We start from the raw sequence: 16,870 nt of genomic DNA, 5'->3' as shown, positions 1-16,870 counted from the left end.
CAGCACGGACAAAAGTCATCAGCTACTGCCGTTTTTTTAACAGATGCCGAAAGCTTGGTGGTTATATTAACTTGCATTACCTAAATTCTGAAGATTCCGTTTTCTGAACATTATATATAATAAATATTTAACATTAAACTGGTGATACATTTTATTTATCTTGGGATCAAACCCATGACCCTTATATTGGTAAGCAATACTCTACCAATTGATCTACATAAGCGCTGTAAAAATTAGTTGACTTTACTTGAAAAAATTGAAGAAACCCCTTGCATTTAGCAAATGGAATAAGCAATTTCCATATTGTTACATATCCTCTGGGAACATAAGGTTGTTTTGATGAATGTTGTTGCATACGTTTACCAGAGTATAAGTAAATAAGTATGGAAAGTATGGAAAAGGGTTTCCTAAATTTTTTAAGTAAAGTCAACTAATCATTTTTAGAGTGAGATCTACAGGAGCAAATGTTTAATTGACAAAATAATAATTTTAAAAATATCAATGTTGTCCCTTGTAAAACTCTTTGAAATTAAACTATAAATAGTGTATATACGGAGTAGTAATCTATTTAATTTTAAAATCAGTAGTAGTTAGTTAACTTTGTGTGGAGTGGATGGGATAAAAAGAAGCGAAAGCAATAAAGATGAAAAAACAAAATTAGCATTAATGAGATGAGAAAGACAGGAATTCAGCATTCGTATTTGACCTTGTTTTCCCAGACACATCCTTCCACCTCTAAGGATCCCAGGAGCCATTTGAAGGATTTTCTCCCTCTGTCTGTCCAAGCATGTTTATTTCCTCGGGACCCCGGTGGGCTTCAACGTGAGAGCAGCTTTTTCCATTCCAATACGAAAGACATTATCATGGTAAATGGACTGGAACATGAAATGGCTCAATGTGGGAATGTCTACTGATTTAAAACTGCAAACTCAAAAGCCTACCCCCATTTCACCAAGAAAGGATAAAGAAAATCAATGCAAGCACACATGTATTATTTAGTACTTGGCTTTCATGTAAAGAAGAGACTTTTAGGTGTAACTCCATGCACTCTAATAACAAACGGTGCTATATAGCACCAAAAGTGGTTCTTTGGTCGTAATTATAGAAGAACCATTTTTAGTGCCATATAGCACCGGTGAAGCACCTGTATAGCACCTGTGTAGAACCATATAGTGCTATGTAGAACCATATGGGGTGCTATATGGCCCCTATATGGTTCTACACAGGTGCTATACAGGTGCTTCACCGGTGCTATATGGCACTAAAATGGTTCTTCTATGATTACGACCAAAGAACCACTTTTGGTGCTATATAGCACCGTTTGTTTTTAGAGTGTGGTTTCCAAACAGCTAGTGATTTAATCAAAAGATAAAAATTTAAAAACGCATTTTACTTTTTAATTAAACAATTTATAAAACCAAGAATAGGGGAACTCTTATAAAATACTCTTCAGGAAAAAAATATCTTCTAATTGATATTACACATTACAACTAACATAATGAAGGCAATCAGCAGACCTTCACTTAGGTAAAGAGAACATAATTGACTACCAGCTCATTTTAATCCAAATCAAATAATAATTACCAAGTTAAATTACACCAATATTATGCACCCAATCACACAGAAAAGAGTAATAAACAGGCCATGCTGCTTTACAACAACAACAAGTTGCATTATTTTGTTAAAAAGATTTTCTTTTCAAGCGTTTTAATTAAACTGCTCCTGGTGCTGTGCGCAATGCTTATCCGAGTGCTGCGTTGTGATTTACATGCACACCTGACACATTAACGACACAGGCTGACCTGAACGACATCCATATTAATAGAAAGAGCTGTGAAGAGCGCTGAGGAGGAGAATTATATCTCCATTGTTTGCCATGGAAATGGCACAAATACAGCATTCGACAGGCCTCCAAAGTACACAAAAAGGTCAGGGATCAGCTGGCAAGGGAATTGGATGTAGATTAGCAAAACTGACAGGAGATAAGAGAATAAGTGGTCTCAGGTTGGGGCTATACAGTGGTTTATTATGCATGTGTCTTTTTTCAGTGCATGTGCATTATGTCTTGTTAAGCTTCTGCACTTTGCGAATGTGTTTTTCTGAGAAAGAATTTAGATTTCCTTCTAAAACTAGAGGAAGAACTTTAATTATCTTACAACATTGAAGGATTGCTTGCTTGATCTTTGTATTTACAGAGCATAATGGGAACACAAGCTCTCATTGCAACGTGCAGACAGATTTGCGTCCTTCATATCTTATTAGACCTGAATGAACTGAAGCAGATGACGGTTAATTGACACAAACTGTTTCTCTGGAAATGGTCAGACGATAAAGTTCAATTAAGATGGAGTGAATCTGTGTAAACATTCAGTTTGAGGGAGGCAGAGCAAAATAGATCGCTCCAGGCTGTCTTCTGAGCACGGGCTAATTTGCTCTCAAATGAGTCAATAAACTTCTTTTCATCCGAGCTGGCAAGCCACATCACTGATATAAAATTAAAGAAAGTGTGGGCTGAAAATGTCTAGATAAAAAGCATAATTTATTTCCTGCTTCAATTTCTGTGCAATATTGTTTTATAACAAGATGCTCCGAATCTCCAAAGACAGCCAAAAATGACTTCATGTATTGTATGAACAAAAAGGGAATACATCCAAAGTACACTCCATCTATTTTTTTAATAATTCACACTGTTTTAGCAAGCTAGATAAGGTCGTTGTGCTGGCAAACAGAGAGAGCCACAGCAACGGTTGCCATGCATATGATGGGCACATGTTGCCTCTGATGGGATTAATGCAGCAGGCGTGACAGGCGGCATGTTGGCTCTTCAAACAAGGAGCAATTAACCCTGTTATTTTTCACCTTTACGCTTCACCATGCCAGTAAAAGAAAGATATCTCATCCTGTCACCAGCATGTGCCAATCACAGCGTAGTCTTTGCTGCATTCACCAATAGAGTTTGGACTGTCAATCCAAGAAAATCCAGAAAATGAGTCTTGTTCAGCAATTGACTTTCCATTGCCTGCATTACCGCTTCAGCTCCTGAATCAAGAAGTCACGGCAACCTCCATCATTATATGTTCATTGTATGGCACACATTATTATAGAGCAAAAAAATTAAAGCATGTATCTTCTTCACGATCAGTACAGTTATTGTATAACTCAGGATAAAATAAGCAGCATTAACATAATAAGAAACCAAGGTTAATACAGAGTTTATGTGTTTCTATACAGTAGCTAATGGATACTGAAATGCAACATTTTATTCTTTGTATCATGTGTTCATGGCACACGCTATATATTCTTAAGGTTCACTATAAATCCAGTCAATCTGTGAGGTTTTTCAGGATCCAATGCATAATACCAATTACTGTATTACACATATACGGTCACACACTAAATTTCTCCTCTATGCAATAAAATGAATAGCGCTGTAGTCTGCAGAAAAGATTTTTTTACAGGGTTGTTCATGCATTTCAAAGCATTTTTCACATTTATAGTCGTTTTCAGTGTAAATGGGAGGATGAAATTGGACTCCTCCTCCGTTCTGACAATTTTGGTTGCACATATTCACAGGATGAGAGAGAACTCAATCACATTCACAGCCTGAGGGTTGGACTGTCTCCTTTTGAACCTGCCCTCCCCCATCCATACATATTATGAATGAACAGAAGGCATATACTAGAGAGAAAGAAAGTGAGAGAGAGAGAGATGCAAAAAATATAGCTTTTCTGTTGTAGACTCTTACAAGAAACCTTTTAAATAAAGGATGACCAGATGATGAAGAGTCTCCATCATGTAAATATTACTTTATTTTTTATGTCTATATTCCTGATGCATGCTTTATTAGGCTGGATATTCGGCATGGCCACTCAACAGTACACCATGACATAAATAACTAGATGTTTTAAGGTAGACTGATTAAAAAAGCTCCATCCTTTTGATGAGACCATCTGTTAAGCAGAGAGTAAGAAAGATAAGAGAGCGAGAGAGCAGGTGGAACAGAATCACTCATAAACTTTATCCTGTTATCCTTCAAATCTCTAAGGCCTCTTCTGCGCAACTGATGCTATTCCCTACTCACGATACCCAAGAGCCTAAATGATTCACTAAACCTGGAATACCTAGACCTGCAATCCTCCTAACAAGCATGAATTTTGGGTGATTAAATTCTCACTGTTTAGACTCAAACCTCTTGTGGAAGACCATCTCTGTACCAGCCCTCCTGAGTACAGTAACAACTCCCCATAAACAATTACTTTTAAGGCGGGGTGCATGATTTTTGAAAAACACCTGGAAAAGGGAGTCGGGCTGAGTAGCAAAACACACTTGTAGCCAATCAGCAGTATGGGGCGTGTCTAGTATCCAACATTGTTGCCTGGGCGGGTCTATCAAAAGAAAATCCAGATTCTATTGGGTTAGGGGCATGTTTGTTTAGGTGATTTCAAATATCAACATTCGCTTTCAGAGATCATGCACCCGGCCTGTCAAGCTGTCATTACACTTTGCATACACTGTCAAAAATTGAATGCTTAAAAAATGGTCCCTAGCTGTCGATGCAAAAAAATTGACCTAAAGCGTTCATATTAGAACCTTTGCAGTGTTACTTGGTACCAAAAAGTGTATTTTAGTATCTCAAAGGTATACCAAATGCATTCATATCTGTACCTAAATGGTATATTTTAGGACATTTTTAAAGGGTACTGCCCTAGTGACAGCTTGGGACCATTTTTCTGACAGTGTACTGTAAAGGGGGTCGCACACAGGACGCGCAGCTCAGCGCCGTGCCGTTCTAAAAAACTTGAACACATTGCTATCTATGAGTATACACGTACACCGGCACCACCCAGCTACGACTCAGGAAGTTGCTAAAATCCCTGTTGTGCCACTCACATAGTTTAACATTAAATAACATCATTTTTGTCCCAAATTAACATTGTAACATTGGCATTTTGAAGTAGACGCTATTTAATTCAATTCAATTCAATTTTATTTATATAGCGCTTTTCACAATTGTTAATTGTTTCAAAGCAGCTTTACATGAATAGATGAAGGGGGAAACAGAATAATGAATAGATAATATAATAAGCAGAATACAGAATAAACCGTACAAGCGAGCGTAGTAATAATGTAACATATACAGTAGGGGTGGAACGGTACACAGAAGTCCCGGTTCGGTTCGTACCTCGGTTCAGGCGCCACGGTTCGATTCACTTTCGGTACAAAGGAGGGAAAAGCAAAACAAAAATGAAGAAGGCATTTTTTTAGTACTTAAGCTAATCTTAAAAACATAGGTGTCCTTATCAGTGTTATTTTCAGATGTCATGAATATGAACTGAAATGCATTTAACATACTATCTCGTATTTCAAAAATGTATACCACTTTAAGTAATCTTGTACTCATCTTTCATACAAATATGGGTTCAATTGTATTACAAGTGTTACCTAAATACATTTTAAAATTACATTTTGGCCTTATTTCATATTAATGTACTAAAGAACAAAAAAAGGCTCTTACACAGCAAAATCCCGGGAGTTAAATTAACACTGCTCAGTGTTTATATAGGTCCACTCCCCAGAGTGTTAAAAAAGTAACACCGGAGAGAGTTAAAAGCTGCAATCTGCGACTTTATCCTCTCTATCACCATCTCTGTTTACAACCTAAAATTGCATTTTACATCTTACTTGTAGAGTCATTTTCTTAACTTAGGGTTAGATGTTTGCTGTTTCATTTTAAGTCACAATTATTGTGATCAGTGGTTGTTTTAGTTGGACTTGACTCTTGACCATTAGCTTGTTAGTGTTTTCTAGCTGCTATATCTTAGTGTGTTAAAACACGTGGTTATAGCAAAGAAAAGGTTATTGTGTGATTGAATATTGATAGTTAAAATGAAATGTCAAACATAATCATTTAATGAACAGATTTATTAATATAGTTTTTCCTCCCTCATCAGAAGCATCATTTTCTATTAATAACAATATACTACAGTTCAAGGTCCAGAACTCTCATAGCAGTTTGTCATTCTAAAGGATTTTGATAGTGTGCACAAAAACATTAACTGCTGTACAATGTAGATACAAAGACATCAAGATTCGGAGTATGAATCTCAACAATGGTGACAAAGAATATGGTAAAAAAGTTCATTATTTATTCATGCCGCAGTGCATTCTGGGAGTTCTGAATGAGATTTGTAATTTGTTGATACCCAGCATGCATTGCAGCATGAAGCTTTTCATTTTATTGTCACCATCATTGTGATTCATACTCTGATTCTTGATGTTTAAGTGTCTACATTAGACTACAGTTAATCTGTAAGCGTCAGTGTTTAAAAATGGTTCAGATTGAAAAACTCTTATGTGATGGCTGGCTATCATACTACAGTATCATATTATTAACAGAAATAAATACTTCCAGTAAAAAATCACTAAATAAATTATTTTCTAAGAGTGTTATTTGAAAGTATATCCTAACAACCATTATAATCATAGAAATGCACTAGTGCTTCCCCTTTGGGCACAACAAACATGTTTTAAACACATGCAATTATAACAGCCAAAAAAGCTGAAAAGCTGAGGCTAAGACTCAAGAGTCCAACTAAAACAACCACTGATCACAATAATGGTGACTTTAAATGAAACAGCCAACATCAAATCCTAAAATAAGAAAATAACTCTACAAGTAAGAACTAAAATGCAATTCCAGTTTTCAAACAGAAATGGTGATAGAGAGAATAAAGTCACAGATTGTAGCTTTTGGCTCTCTCCGGTGTTGCTTTTTTGACACTCTGGGGAGTGGACCTGTGTAGGCGCTGAGCGGTGTTGGTTTGACTCCCGGGATTTTGCAGTGTAGGATGAATTAAGAGGTGTGTACGACTTCACGAGGCGCTGCAAGAAACGACAAGTGGATGACGTCAGAGTAACGCGAGAGCGATTTGAAATCAGCCTCCTCCGCAAGATTTCTCGCGGTACTCTGACGCTGATGGCGCTGCGTAAAGTTTAGCACACTTAAAAAAACTGAAAGCAGCTGAACTCGACAGCGTGAGAAATACAAAGTGTGGCGATTGAACTGACTGAAATGCGTGTTTGTCAAGGTGAATGCGTGAGACTTGAGAGCCCTGATTAGATATATTTCCGCTAACATACCTAACAATTGCTGAACAACGCCAATGCAAAGTCCTCGTCTTTTCCACCACTCTCTTGCCTGTACTATTGTAACCGACTGGAAAACTGAAGTTTTGCCAAACTTGCGATGGCTGGCGGAGCATCTACTCTTGTGGAACACCACTTGCCATCCTCGCTATCTCTGCTTACTAACTGACTGGACCGGCGTCGACGTGACAAAAAACTGCAGAGTGCCAGAATGTAGACGGGCTCTGATAGAGCGCATACATAGGCGGAGCTCGGATGCATCGGCGCCAATCAGAGCTTTAGAGCTAAAAGCGGGGCAACAGATTAGCTGTCCATAAAGAACCAGCGTATCTAACAGTAGTTCCGCATTACATTAATTATTTTGCACGCAAGTTTTTTTATTTTCATACCGTGTATTCTCCGTTTAAATTCATGCACCAAACCGTGACCCCCGTACCGATTCGGTTCGAAACGAATACATGTATTGTTCCACCCCTAGTATACAGTAAAGTGCTAAGTTAAGCTGACTCTCCAGGGGATGAAAAAACCCTAGGAGAAAAGCCATATGGGAAAACTCCTAGGAGGAGAAAAACCCTTGAGACTTCCGGTTTACGATACCTCCGAGTTGTCCTAGACGCGACTCAACGCGACAATGAGCTGCGCGGCCGGTGTGCGACCCCCTTAAATGATCAGACAGAAGTGTGATCCATAAGTTCTTCTGTCAATGCTTTGATAAGTTTGTCTATTTCACCTTTTTTTTATTTTTGAAAATCATAATTACAATGAGTAATTTGATAGAGTGTAAATACATCAGTACAAAAATGAAATGCAACTTCCACTATGAATTATATGGAAACATTATTTTTATTCATAAACTCATGTTAATGCAAACTGAAGAGTCTGTACATGGTTTTTTAAAAAAGGAATAAAAAACTGTACAATACAAAGCTAAAACACTAAGAATATTGTAAAAGTTTAAAATGCTTGGCAAATCTGTTAAATGCAAATTATTAGTAGAAATAACAGGAGATATAAAAAAACAAAGTGAAAATTAAATAAATACAGAACAAATAAAAATATCATGCAGTAATTTGAAAATAAAAAAGAAAAGTGCCTGAGACATTTTAATTGAACTTTTTTTTAAATAAAGCAATCAATTACAAGGAGGTTCTTCTCTTTGTTTCTTTTAGAGAAATGTCACACTTTTCATTAACATGACAAACTCATTAAACATCAAAATCTCTGGACAATGTATCAAAAGGTTCTGTGTTGTTAACAGGTGATAGCCAAATATCTCAACATTTGTGAAGTTCAATGAAGGCAAACTCTTTTTAAGTACAGGCAGATATTGTGGATGTATGCAGCTAAACGCTGGATGTTTTATTTGGATAGAAACACACAGACACACTGAAACTCACTGGTAAACACACTTCAGTTAAATGTCCGGAGAAGTGTTTGAAGATCGAATTTATGGTCTGCAACCAGCTGCACCAACCAACCAAAACAACCAACCAAGCAGATCTGCATGGGCTTACTAAAAGCCAGTCATGGTTGTGTGCAGAGGAACGACTGTAACTAAACAAGATAGACAACAGTGTAACAGCAAATCATCCAGGGACAAGCATAGTTTTAAAAGGAGAGATGGACATGTGAGCATGATGCTGAACAAACATTGCATTTTCAAGAAGAACTTTTCTTGCAGTGGTTATTTGGAAAATATAGTCTGACAAATCGAGAAGTAGTCTGATTTCTTAACGTTTTTTTGTGTTTGATACTTAAAACTATATTTGTACACACTTTTAGCTCATATAAATACACTATACACTGCATTACAATGCAAAATACTTTGTTTCTCAAATGAAAATACACAATAAATGATAACAGAGTTTATTTGGGAAAGTTGGTCTGAATACTAGCACCAAACAAAGATACTTCTTGGGATTTATCGGTTTAAGGCACTTCCTATTAACGTTGATGAAATCTCAAGATACTGTTTTCTCTTATTTATCTGTGAGTTTCTAACCTGGCTGACCGTTTTAATACCTTAATTTGTTGCATTTATCAAAACAAGCCAGTATCAATGTCACACAATATACACTACAGTATATAGACAAACTTATTGGGACACCCCTTCTAATAAAGATGTTTGGGATGGCACAGCGGCCACCCCAAACAGAGCCCTCTTGTCTTACAACAAGAAGGTCCCCGGTTCAAGGCTTGGCTGGGTCAGGAGGTCTTTCTGTGTGGAGTTTACATGTCCTTCTTATGTAAGCATGGGTTTACTTTGGGTACTGTGCTTTCCTTCCACAGTCCAAAAAACTATACACTCATTGATCTATACACACTGAGGGAAGGGCAATTTCAAATCCGTTTATTAGAAGTGGGCGTCCTAAAACTTTTGTCCATATATTGCATGTTCTTGCCATGAAAAAATATATCAAACTTCTGAAAAGTCCTACTGTTTTCCATACAGGCTTGTACAACAGCTTGCTTGTTATCCCCTTCTGTCGTCATAAACCACACCTTGTTTTGTCTTTGTTCTCTCTCAGACCTCCATCTCCTGTTGTGTGCTCGGTCCTGGGATCGTGGGCACTGCAATGTCGAAGCAGGTCTCCATCATAACGCGAGACTTGCATAGGTTGACACAAAACTCCAGCTCTCCTGTGGCCTGAGCCAGAGCCTCTAGGTAGTCCTGCGATTCCTGGTCCAGATCTGGGTCCACATCAACTATTAAAAATAAATGGATGTTTTGGTATATATGTGTACACATAATGTGACCCTGCCTGTGAAAACCAGGCTAAAGTGTTGTATTTTGAGATTAGAGGTGTCAAAGTTTGATTTCTGCTATTAATTTCCCAATGATTTCAATCTTTGACATGGTCAGTAAATATTAAAGATAGTCAGACATATGCTTGATAGCGGGCCTTCATGATGATCCGTGTTGCGGAAAGTTACTTATAAAAGTAATGCAGAACAATATTTAGTTACAAACCAAAAAAGTAACTAAATTCTGTACTTAGTTACTTTTCATGGAAAGTAATGCTTACGTTACTTTTTAGTTACTTTTGCGTTACTTTTTCTTGGCTGAGGCTTGATCTCTTTCAGGCCTTGCAGGTGTTTTTATGACTGAAAAGTTCTGCATTTAGAAATTGCATATTTCATCACAAAAATGTCAAGCTCTGGCCTGCCACCACAGTTTCTGACTCAAACTGTTCCCACACAGGCATGTACGCATAGAGTGCATAATGTGACTACGTTTAGTTTAATTCAGTACATTTTTTTATTAAATTAGTTAACTTTTTTGAAAAAGTAACTCAAATATTAACGTGTACATTTAAAAAGTAACTTTACTCGTTACTTCAGAAAAGTGATATTATTACGTAATGCACCTTACTTGTAATGCATTACCCCCAACACTGATGACAACAGATGGCATGTACTATATGTCCATTATAGTTTAAAATTATTTGTATCATCATCATAGTTTCACATAACATGTGCATTGTATGCTTTTTGCCTTCCGATTGGTGACCGCCAAACTGCGTCATAGCTCATTACCATAAAGTTGAGCTGATTTCAACTCTCCTTGACGCTCACACTGTCCATGACGCGCCTTGCCGGAGCTTGCTGCCAGCTCTCATTGTAAATGAATGACTTTCGGCCACTTTGACGCTCTAGTAGGTGTTAGTGTGAATGCACAGTTAGGCACGTAGGGGTTTACAACCATGAACGAGTTGTTCCTGCTACCTGGCATCAATGAGTTGTTCCCACTCCCTGGCATCAATTAAGAAGGTTGCGGTCATGACAGTGTTGCCTGCTTCTTTTTTGTTCACCAATCCAGTAGCATTTTATAAATTAGTAAGAAATTAACAAATAAATGGAGTAAACTATTGCTATGCGCCCCCGATACTATTAATGTATCGGTGATCTCACAGGCTGACGATAGGACGATCTCACTATGGAGCATATAGTGCAACACTAATATCAAGGTTATGTTTACATAATATACAATGATTTTATGTAGAAAACAGTAAAAAGAAATCTTAGCTGGGTTTTCACGGGCAAGGTCATATATTATTTGCCAATTTGGTCTTGAGATAGTATAAGTACACTGTAGATCCATTTCCTAAAATGTAGTATCTTAATATCCTTTGCAATTTTCTATTGCAACTATCCTGTTTATATTTAAATGCAAAACAGGACAAATACAAATAAACACTAAAGTGAAGCCACATTATTCTACTAAACAATAATAAAGTGACTTGGAGCGTTATGCCAAAATGCCTCCTGATGTTTAACCCTCACATCTAGATTGATAGGCAAGCAATTGTTATCATTTATCACGTAGCACGTAGGTGATGAAAGAAAGCTTTACAAACACCATGTTCACTTTACAAGGCTTTGAAGAGGGGTCTGATTTATACGGCATGACAGGCCCAATCATCGCTTTACCCTAGACAGCAGTCACAGATGAATGGTAAACATCTCCTGGCCAGTGGGCAGGTAGTTATTGCAAAGAGAAAAATAATACCGTATCGATTCAAGAACACAGACACTTCTTAGACACGCATACAAACACAGACACACACAGAGTCAGACTGCCTTCCTCTATGTACCTTCCAATATGCCCACATTTCTTTCCCACATAGAGTTTAGAAAAGCAATTCTATCAAAGAAGCGACCGCTACTTTTCAATCTCCATTTCAGAAAATAAAACATGCAGTTGCATGTCCAACTGAGCAAACTTTACATTATTTTTTTGTTTAATTTATTAAGCATGATATACTTTACATATTTGTCTGATTTTGAGGGTCTTTGTATTAAGAAAATTCAGACAAAAAATGCTAAATCACCTGCTGAATAGTGTCCCGTGAAGTCACTTAAGGTTATTGTTAACCCAAAGGTTAAGCATTGTAAAGCCAATGTCCTCAGTTCTGCCTCTTAGTGCGGCTTAGAGGTCTCGAAGAAGGCAACGGAGGCTTAGTTGACATCACTTGAATGGTAAAAGAGGATTACAACTTCAAACACCCCGATAAATCTTTCACAGTTTAGGTTTACAGTATGAAATATATTCTGTTAAGCCAAAGTCATCTATTATTATAATGCGCTGTTTAGACTTTCTCTCTCAAGAGTTGCTCAAAGTAGGCAATTTTTCGTCTGTACGTGTTTCCATTACCTCAGCATTAAAATGGCACAAAGTTCAAACGCTTCAATTAAACTCGTAAATCGAGCCATTAGTTTATATTACCGGGAAGCCTACGCTGTGCAAGACGTATGGTAAAAATGATCGCTCCTGTCCTTGATGCATGGTAAACCATCACATTACAATGCCATATGAAATGCAACTAGCTAAAAGTATTTGAAATGTGTACTAGTAACACTGCATTCCTCTATAGGTTTATAAAACTAGTTATGTTTACATACAATATATATATATATATATATATATATATATATATATATATATATATATATATATATATATGGTATATGCATATTGCAATATATCAAACCATATAAAGACAATCTATTACATGTAAAAAAAATACAGTGCCCTTTTTGTTCTTGATTGCAATATATTTTGTATCATATATAAATGTATGTTTCATGCATATATTGCAATATATCAAAGCATATAAAGACAAACTATTACATGTAAAAAATACAGTGCCCTTTCTGTTCTTGATTGCAATATATTTTGTCTAATATATACATGTATGGTCTATGCATATATTGCAATACATCAAAGCATATAAAGACAAACTATTACATGTAAAAAATATAGTGCCCTTTTTGTTCTTGAATGCAATATATTTTGTCTCATATATACATGTATGGTCTATGCATACATTGCAATATATCAAAGCATATAAAGACAAACTATTACATGTAAAAAATATAGTGCCCTTTTTATTCTTGATTGCAATATATTTTGTATCATATATACATGTATGTTTCATGCATATATTTCAATATATTGGAAAATATAAATATTAAATCCCATATATGGGAATATGTTGCCTAATATATTACATGATATTTTCCAATATACTGCAATATATTTTTGTTTCGTAAGGGTAGTAACACTGCATTCCTCTATAGGTTTATAAAACTAGTTATGTTTACATACTATACTATATATATTTATACCACGGGTCTGTTGAATGCTGCATTCTGATTGGCTGAGAAATGTTCTATGGGTGTTGATTATTTTTCTGTAAACTGCACACCTAACTTGTCAAATGTCTTAGAAATAGGCACCAGAGCAATATTTGGGGTAACCGTGGTATAAGCGGAATAATTGACTCCGGTCCTTTGAATTATTTGAAAATAATGCACACCTGCGGTGTAACTCCGCTTCGCGTCGTGCCGGATTACCACCTTGGTGTGCATTATTTTCTTATAATTCAATGGCCCGTCGTCAATTATTCCTTATAATTGTCTTGTTTTTAAATAATAATGCACTTACATTCTCCCACCCACTTGCTGGGGTCCAGCATAAGATGGGTCTTTGCATCCTCAAGCTCCCTTTTCAGCTTTTCGTGCTTGACCCGTAAATCCTTGATCTGCTGCTGTCTCTTCTCCAGCATTCTAAGGCGGGCATTGAAGTACTGCAAACCCTGCAAATGTAGGGCAGAATCACAATGATGAGTGAGGTGATCCCAGACCTGAACGGGTTACCTGCTACACTCCATGTGGCCATTGTCCGTGGCAGGTGGACTAATTGATTCAAGGATTTAAGTTTGGTTGGATTAATTCATTGAGATTTAATTTTGGTCTCTTCCTAGTGTCATGTTTGCTCAGGTGATTAAAAAGAGAGATCAAGTTCAGGATACTGAATGTTTGAATTACAGGATTATCTTACCTATCATGTGTGATTTTCAGATAAAATCAATGTTTTAATCCACTTCCATCACACACTCTTAACTTTTCTCCAACCACCACACACATCTGTAAGTTGAGAACTATTGAACAGACAACACTATATCATGGCGAATCATACATATTTTACTAAGTGGCTAATTTATATTCATTCATACAAACCACATTCATACATTTCAAGCTGAAACAGATCATTAGTTCAGATACAGTATGTACTTACTACTGACAAAACAATTACACATTTTATCTATGGATTGGCAACAATCAAACAAAAATGTATTATTAAATATTTATTTTTTCCTTTTGAATGCCATGCCAGCTTCTATGGCTATATTCATGGTGAGTGCCAGTATTTAATAATGTCTACATTAAAACATTCAAGTGTATCATAAGCCATTCTTGCAATTTCAACAGAACCTGTATGCTAGCCAGCTACATGATGTCGCATTGGTGACAAATTTGCAACAATACCCAATGCAACACAGAAAAGCAAATGTTTACATTTGCAAGGCAGAAAAACACATATACATGATTAATGAATGTACAATGTAGTAACATTGCAGCAACGTCCCTATAGCACAAGTAACTGTTCTGTCAACAGGCCTAAAACTCTCGCAATGGCCCCGGGGCTATAAACCATTCTTAATGTTGAGCTGTGCAGATAATAAAAAACTTATTCAAGCTGTTGTTACAGTATTCCCTCTGCAAACAGGAAGTTATTCCACAATGTACAGTATATGCCCCATTATATATAAATATTCCATAGCAGTTATACAATCACCACACATACAGTATGTACAGTATGTATACTGTATACAGATTCACATAAAACAATAGAGTGAACAGCCTAATACTTCATGAGCAAACTGCCAGACACAAATACACAAATGGAGATTATTTTCCGTAATTGAAAATAAATCAGGGCACCATTCGACTGGGTTAATGTCTTTCCCACACAATTGACTGTGTGATCAGGGTTGGAAACTCACAGGGAAGCAGTTAATGATCCATAGACGCACTGTGTGGAAAAGGCCATAAAGACTGATCAGGCGGGACCCAGATTGTGAAGCCACACCTCATTCATCATGGGCTCCTCTGACCCCTCCCCGCTTCTCTCTCCCTTTTCCAGTAATCTTTTTTCACTTCTCACTGTCCTACATCGCCAGTCATCCTTAACTAATGCTATCAGTCCAATCCAAAGTCAATTAGCCAACTTAAGTAATTGTCCTAGAGATAAGCTTTAGTCCTGACAATTACACACAACAGGATGTCAGAGAAATTATGCTTTATCATTTTAGTGTCATTTTCTTTGCCTTTTTACTCCAGCATGTTGATGAAACACATGTAGGGTCACATGATCAATTTTATGCTCTCATATAAGAAAATCACATATTAGATCTCAGTTGTTTTTCCGAGACATCAAATAAATTATATGGAGAGGCAGGGCAGGGTAGGCCAAGGCAAGGTACCATAAGGTAAGGTAGGGTAGGGTAAGGTAGGGTAGGCAGGGCAAGGCAATGTAGGGTAAGGTAAGGTAGGGTAGGGTAGGGTTGGGTTAGGTTAGGGTAAGGTAGGGTAGGGTAGGGTAGGGTAGGGGCGGGTAAGGTAAGGTAAGGTAAGGCAAGGCAAGGCAATGTAGGGTAAGGTAAGGTAGGGTAGGGTTGGGTTAGGTTAGGGTAAGGTAGGGTAGGGTAGGGTAGGGTAAGGTAAGGTATACTTTATTGCCCCTGAAAGGAAGTTTCTACATGTTGCCAAATAGACATTAAGAAATAAATAAATAGTAAAAACTAAAATATTAATAAAACAAATAAATAATATATCAAGAGTAAATTCAGACTTCTGCATAAAAAATCTCCAATAATCTTACTTATCTCCACTTCAGTTTCAAAAGAGACTTCAACAATATCTCAAACTATGCCTAGATTCGCAAAGAAAATAAAAATACTGAGACATCAGTGAACTTTAACATCCCAGAATAAGTTAACATATAAATTAAATTACTGAGATCTCTATTAAATCTCTTGAGCATAAAAAATGCAACCTCTTCACAAATAAAATTTTCATGTGGGCTTACACATATACCATAATAAGAATTGATTTATAAAAAATAAATATAAATTACATGAATGGGTAGCAATACCTTTATTTCATCTACTAGCCTCAAGTCATGCTTTTAATAATTTTATTATCGACTGCCTCTGCACTGCCTGACACATAAATGACCCGAACACATTCTGTTATTTACCTATCGTCATTTTCTAGACCAGAATGAGCCATATTTCAGGAGAAATGACAAGATAGCAGAACAACACACAATTTTTGTAGCCTACACATAGCTATTTGCAAAGTTGCATAGTGACCAAAACCCACCCCCAATGCCAAGCTTTCTATGACAATCATCTTACCTCTGCTATTCCTTCTTTGCCTCTCTGTAGTCGCTCCACATCATCAATCTCATACACTTTAATCTCAAAGGGCTCCTTCATGGTACCCCCGAGTGGTGGTAGATCCACCCACTGGCCTGCTGCACCAACTTTCCTGCCCAGGGAAGAGGTGTCGGGCAGGGGAGCAGGAATCAGCCGGCGTCGCTGCAGGCCTGGAGGGGTCACACATGGCAATGCTCTTCATGTGGGCCGAAGACGAACAGCAGAGTTTGTCGGCATGCTTTTAAATATGTATGAGGCCTGACAGTGGTTACAGCATTTACAGTGATTTCTGGGAAGCTGCAGCTCAGGCACAGGGTGATTACATATGCATTAGGAGCAAGACAGAATTATTTGTGCCAGCACTAAACATACTTAATTACCTGGGGTGTATAAATCTGAACAGACTAAACAACTACTCTGGCAAGAGGGTATATATA

General features: G+C 37.1%; 1 protein-coding gene across 3 annotated transcripts in view; it reads right to left on the bottom strand.

Annotated features, from left to right (window-relative positions):
* Positions 1 to 8,299: 8,299 nt before the first annotated feature.
* kif26aa (kinesin family member 26Aa) overlaps positions 8,300 to 16,870 on the bottom strand; it is a 98,526-nt gene continuing 89,955 nt past the window's right edge. For all 3 annotated transcript variants that reach the window (XM_055186346.2, XM_055186349.2, XM_055186350.2), the window contains 3 exons: positions 16,413 to 16,603; positions 13,595 to 13,745; positions 8,300 to 9,852 (listed from right to left, as the gene is read on the bottom strand). In XM_055186346.2, coding sequence (XP_055042321.2) covers positions 9,671 to 9,852; positions 13,595 to 13,745; positions 16,413 to 16,603 — 524 coding nt within the window. In that variant the 3' untranslated portion in view covers positions 8,300 to 9,670. The remainder of the gene's footprint in view (positions 9,853 to 13,594; positions 13,746 to 16,412; positions 16,604 to 16,870) is intronic.

Source organism: Misgurnus anguillicaudatus, chromosome 18, assembly GCF_027580225.2.
Source record: "Misgurnus anguillicaudatus chromosome 18, ASM2758022v2, whole genome shotgun sequence".
NCBI lineage: Eukaryota > Metazoa > Chordata > Actinopteri > Cypriniformes > Cobitidae > Misgurnus > Misgurnus anguillicaudatus.
The sequence above is the reverse complement of the archived record's forward strand: the minus strand, read 5'-3'. Positions and strand labels throughout refer to the sequence as shown.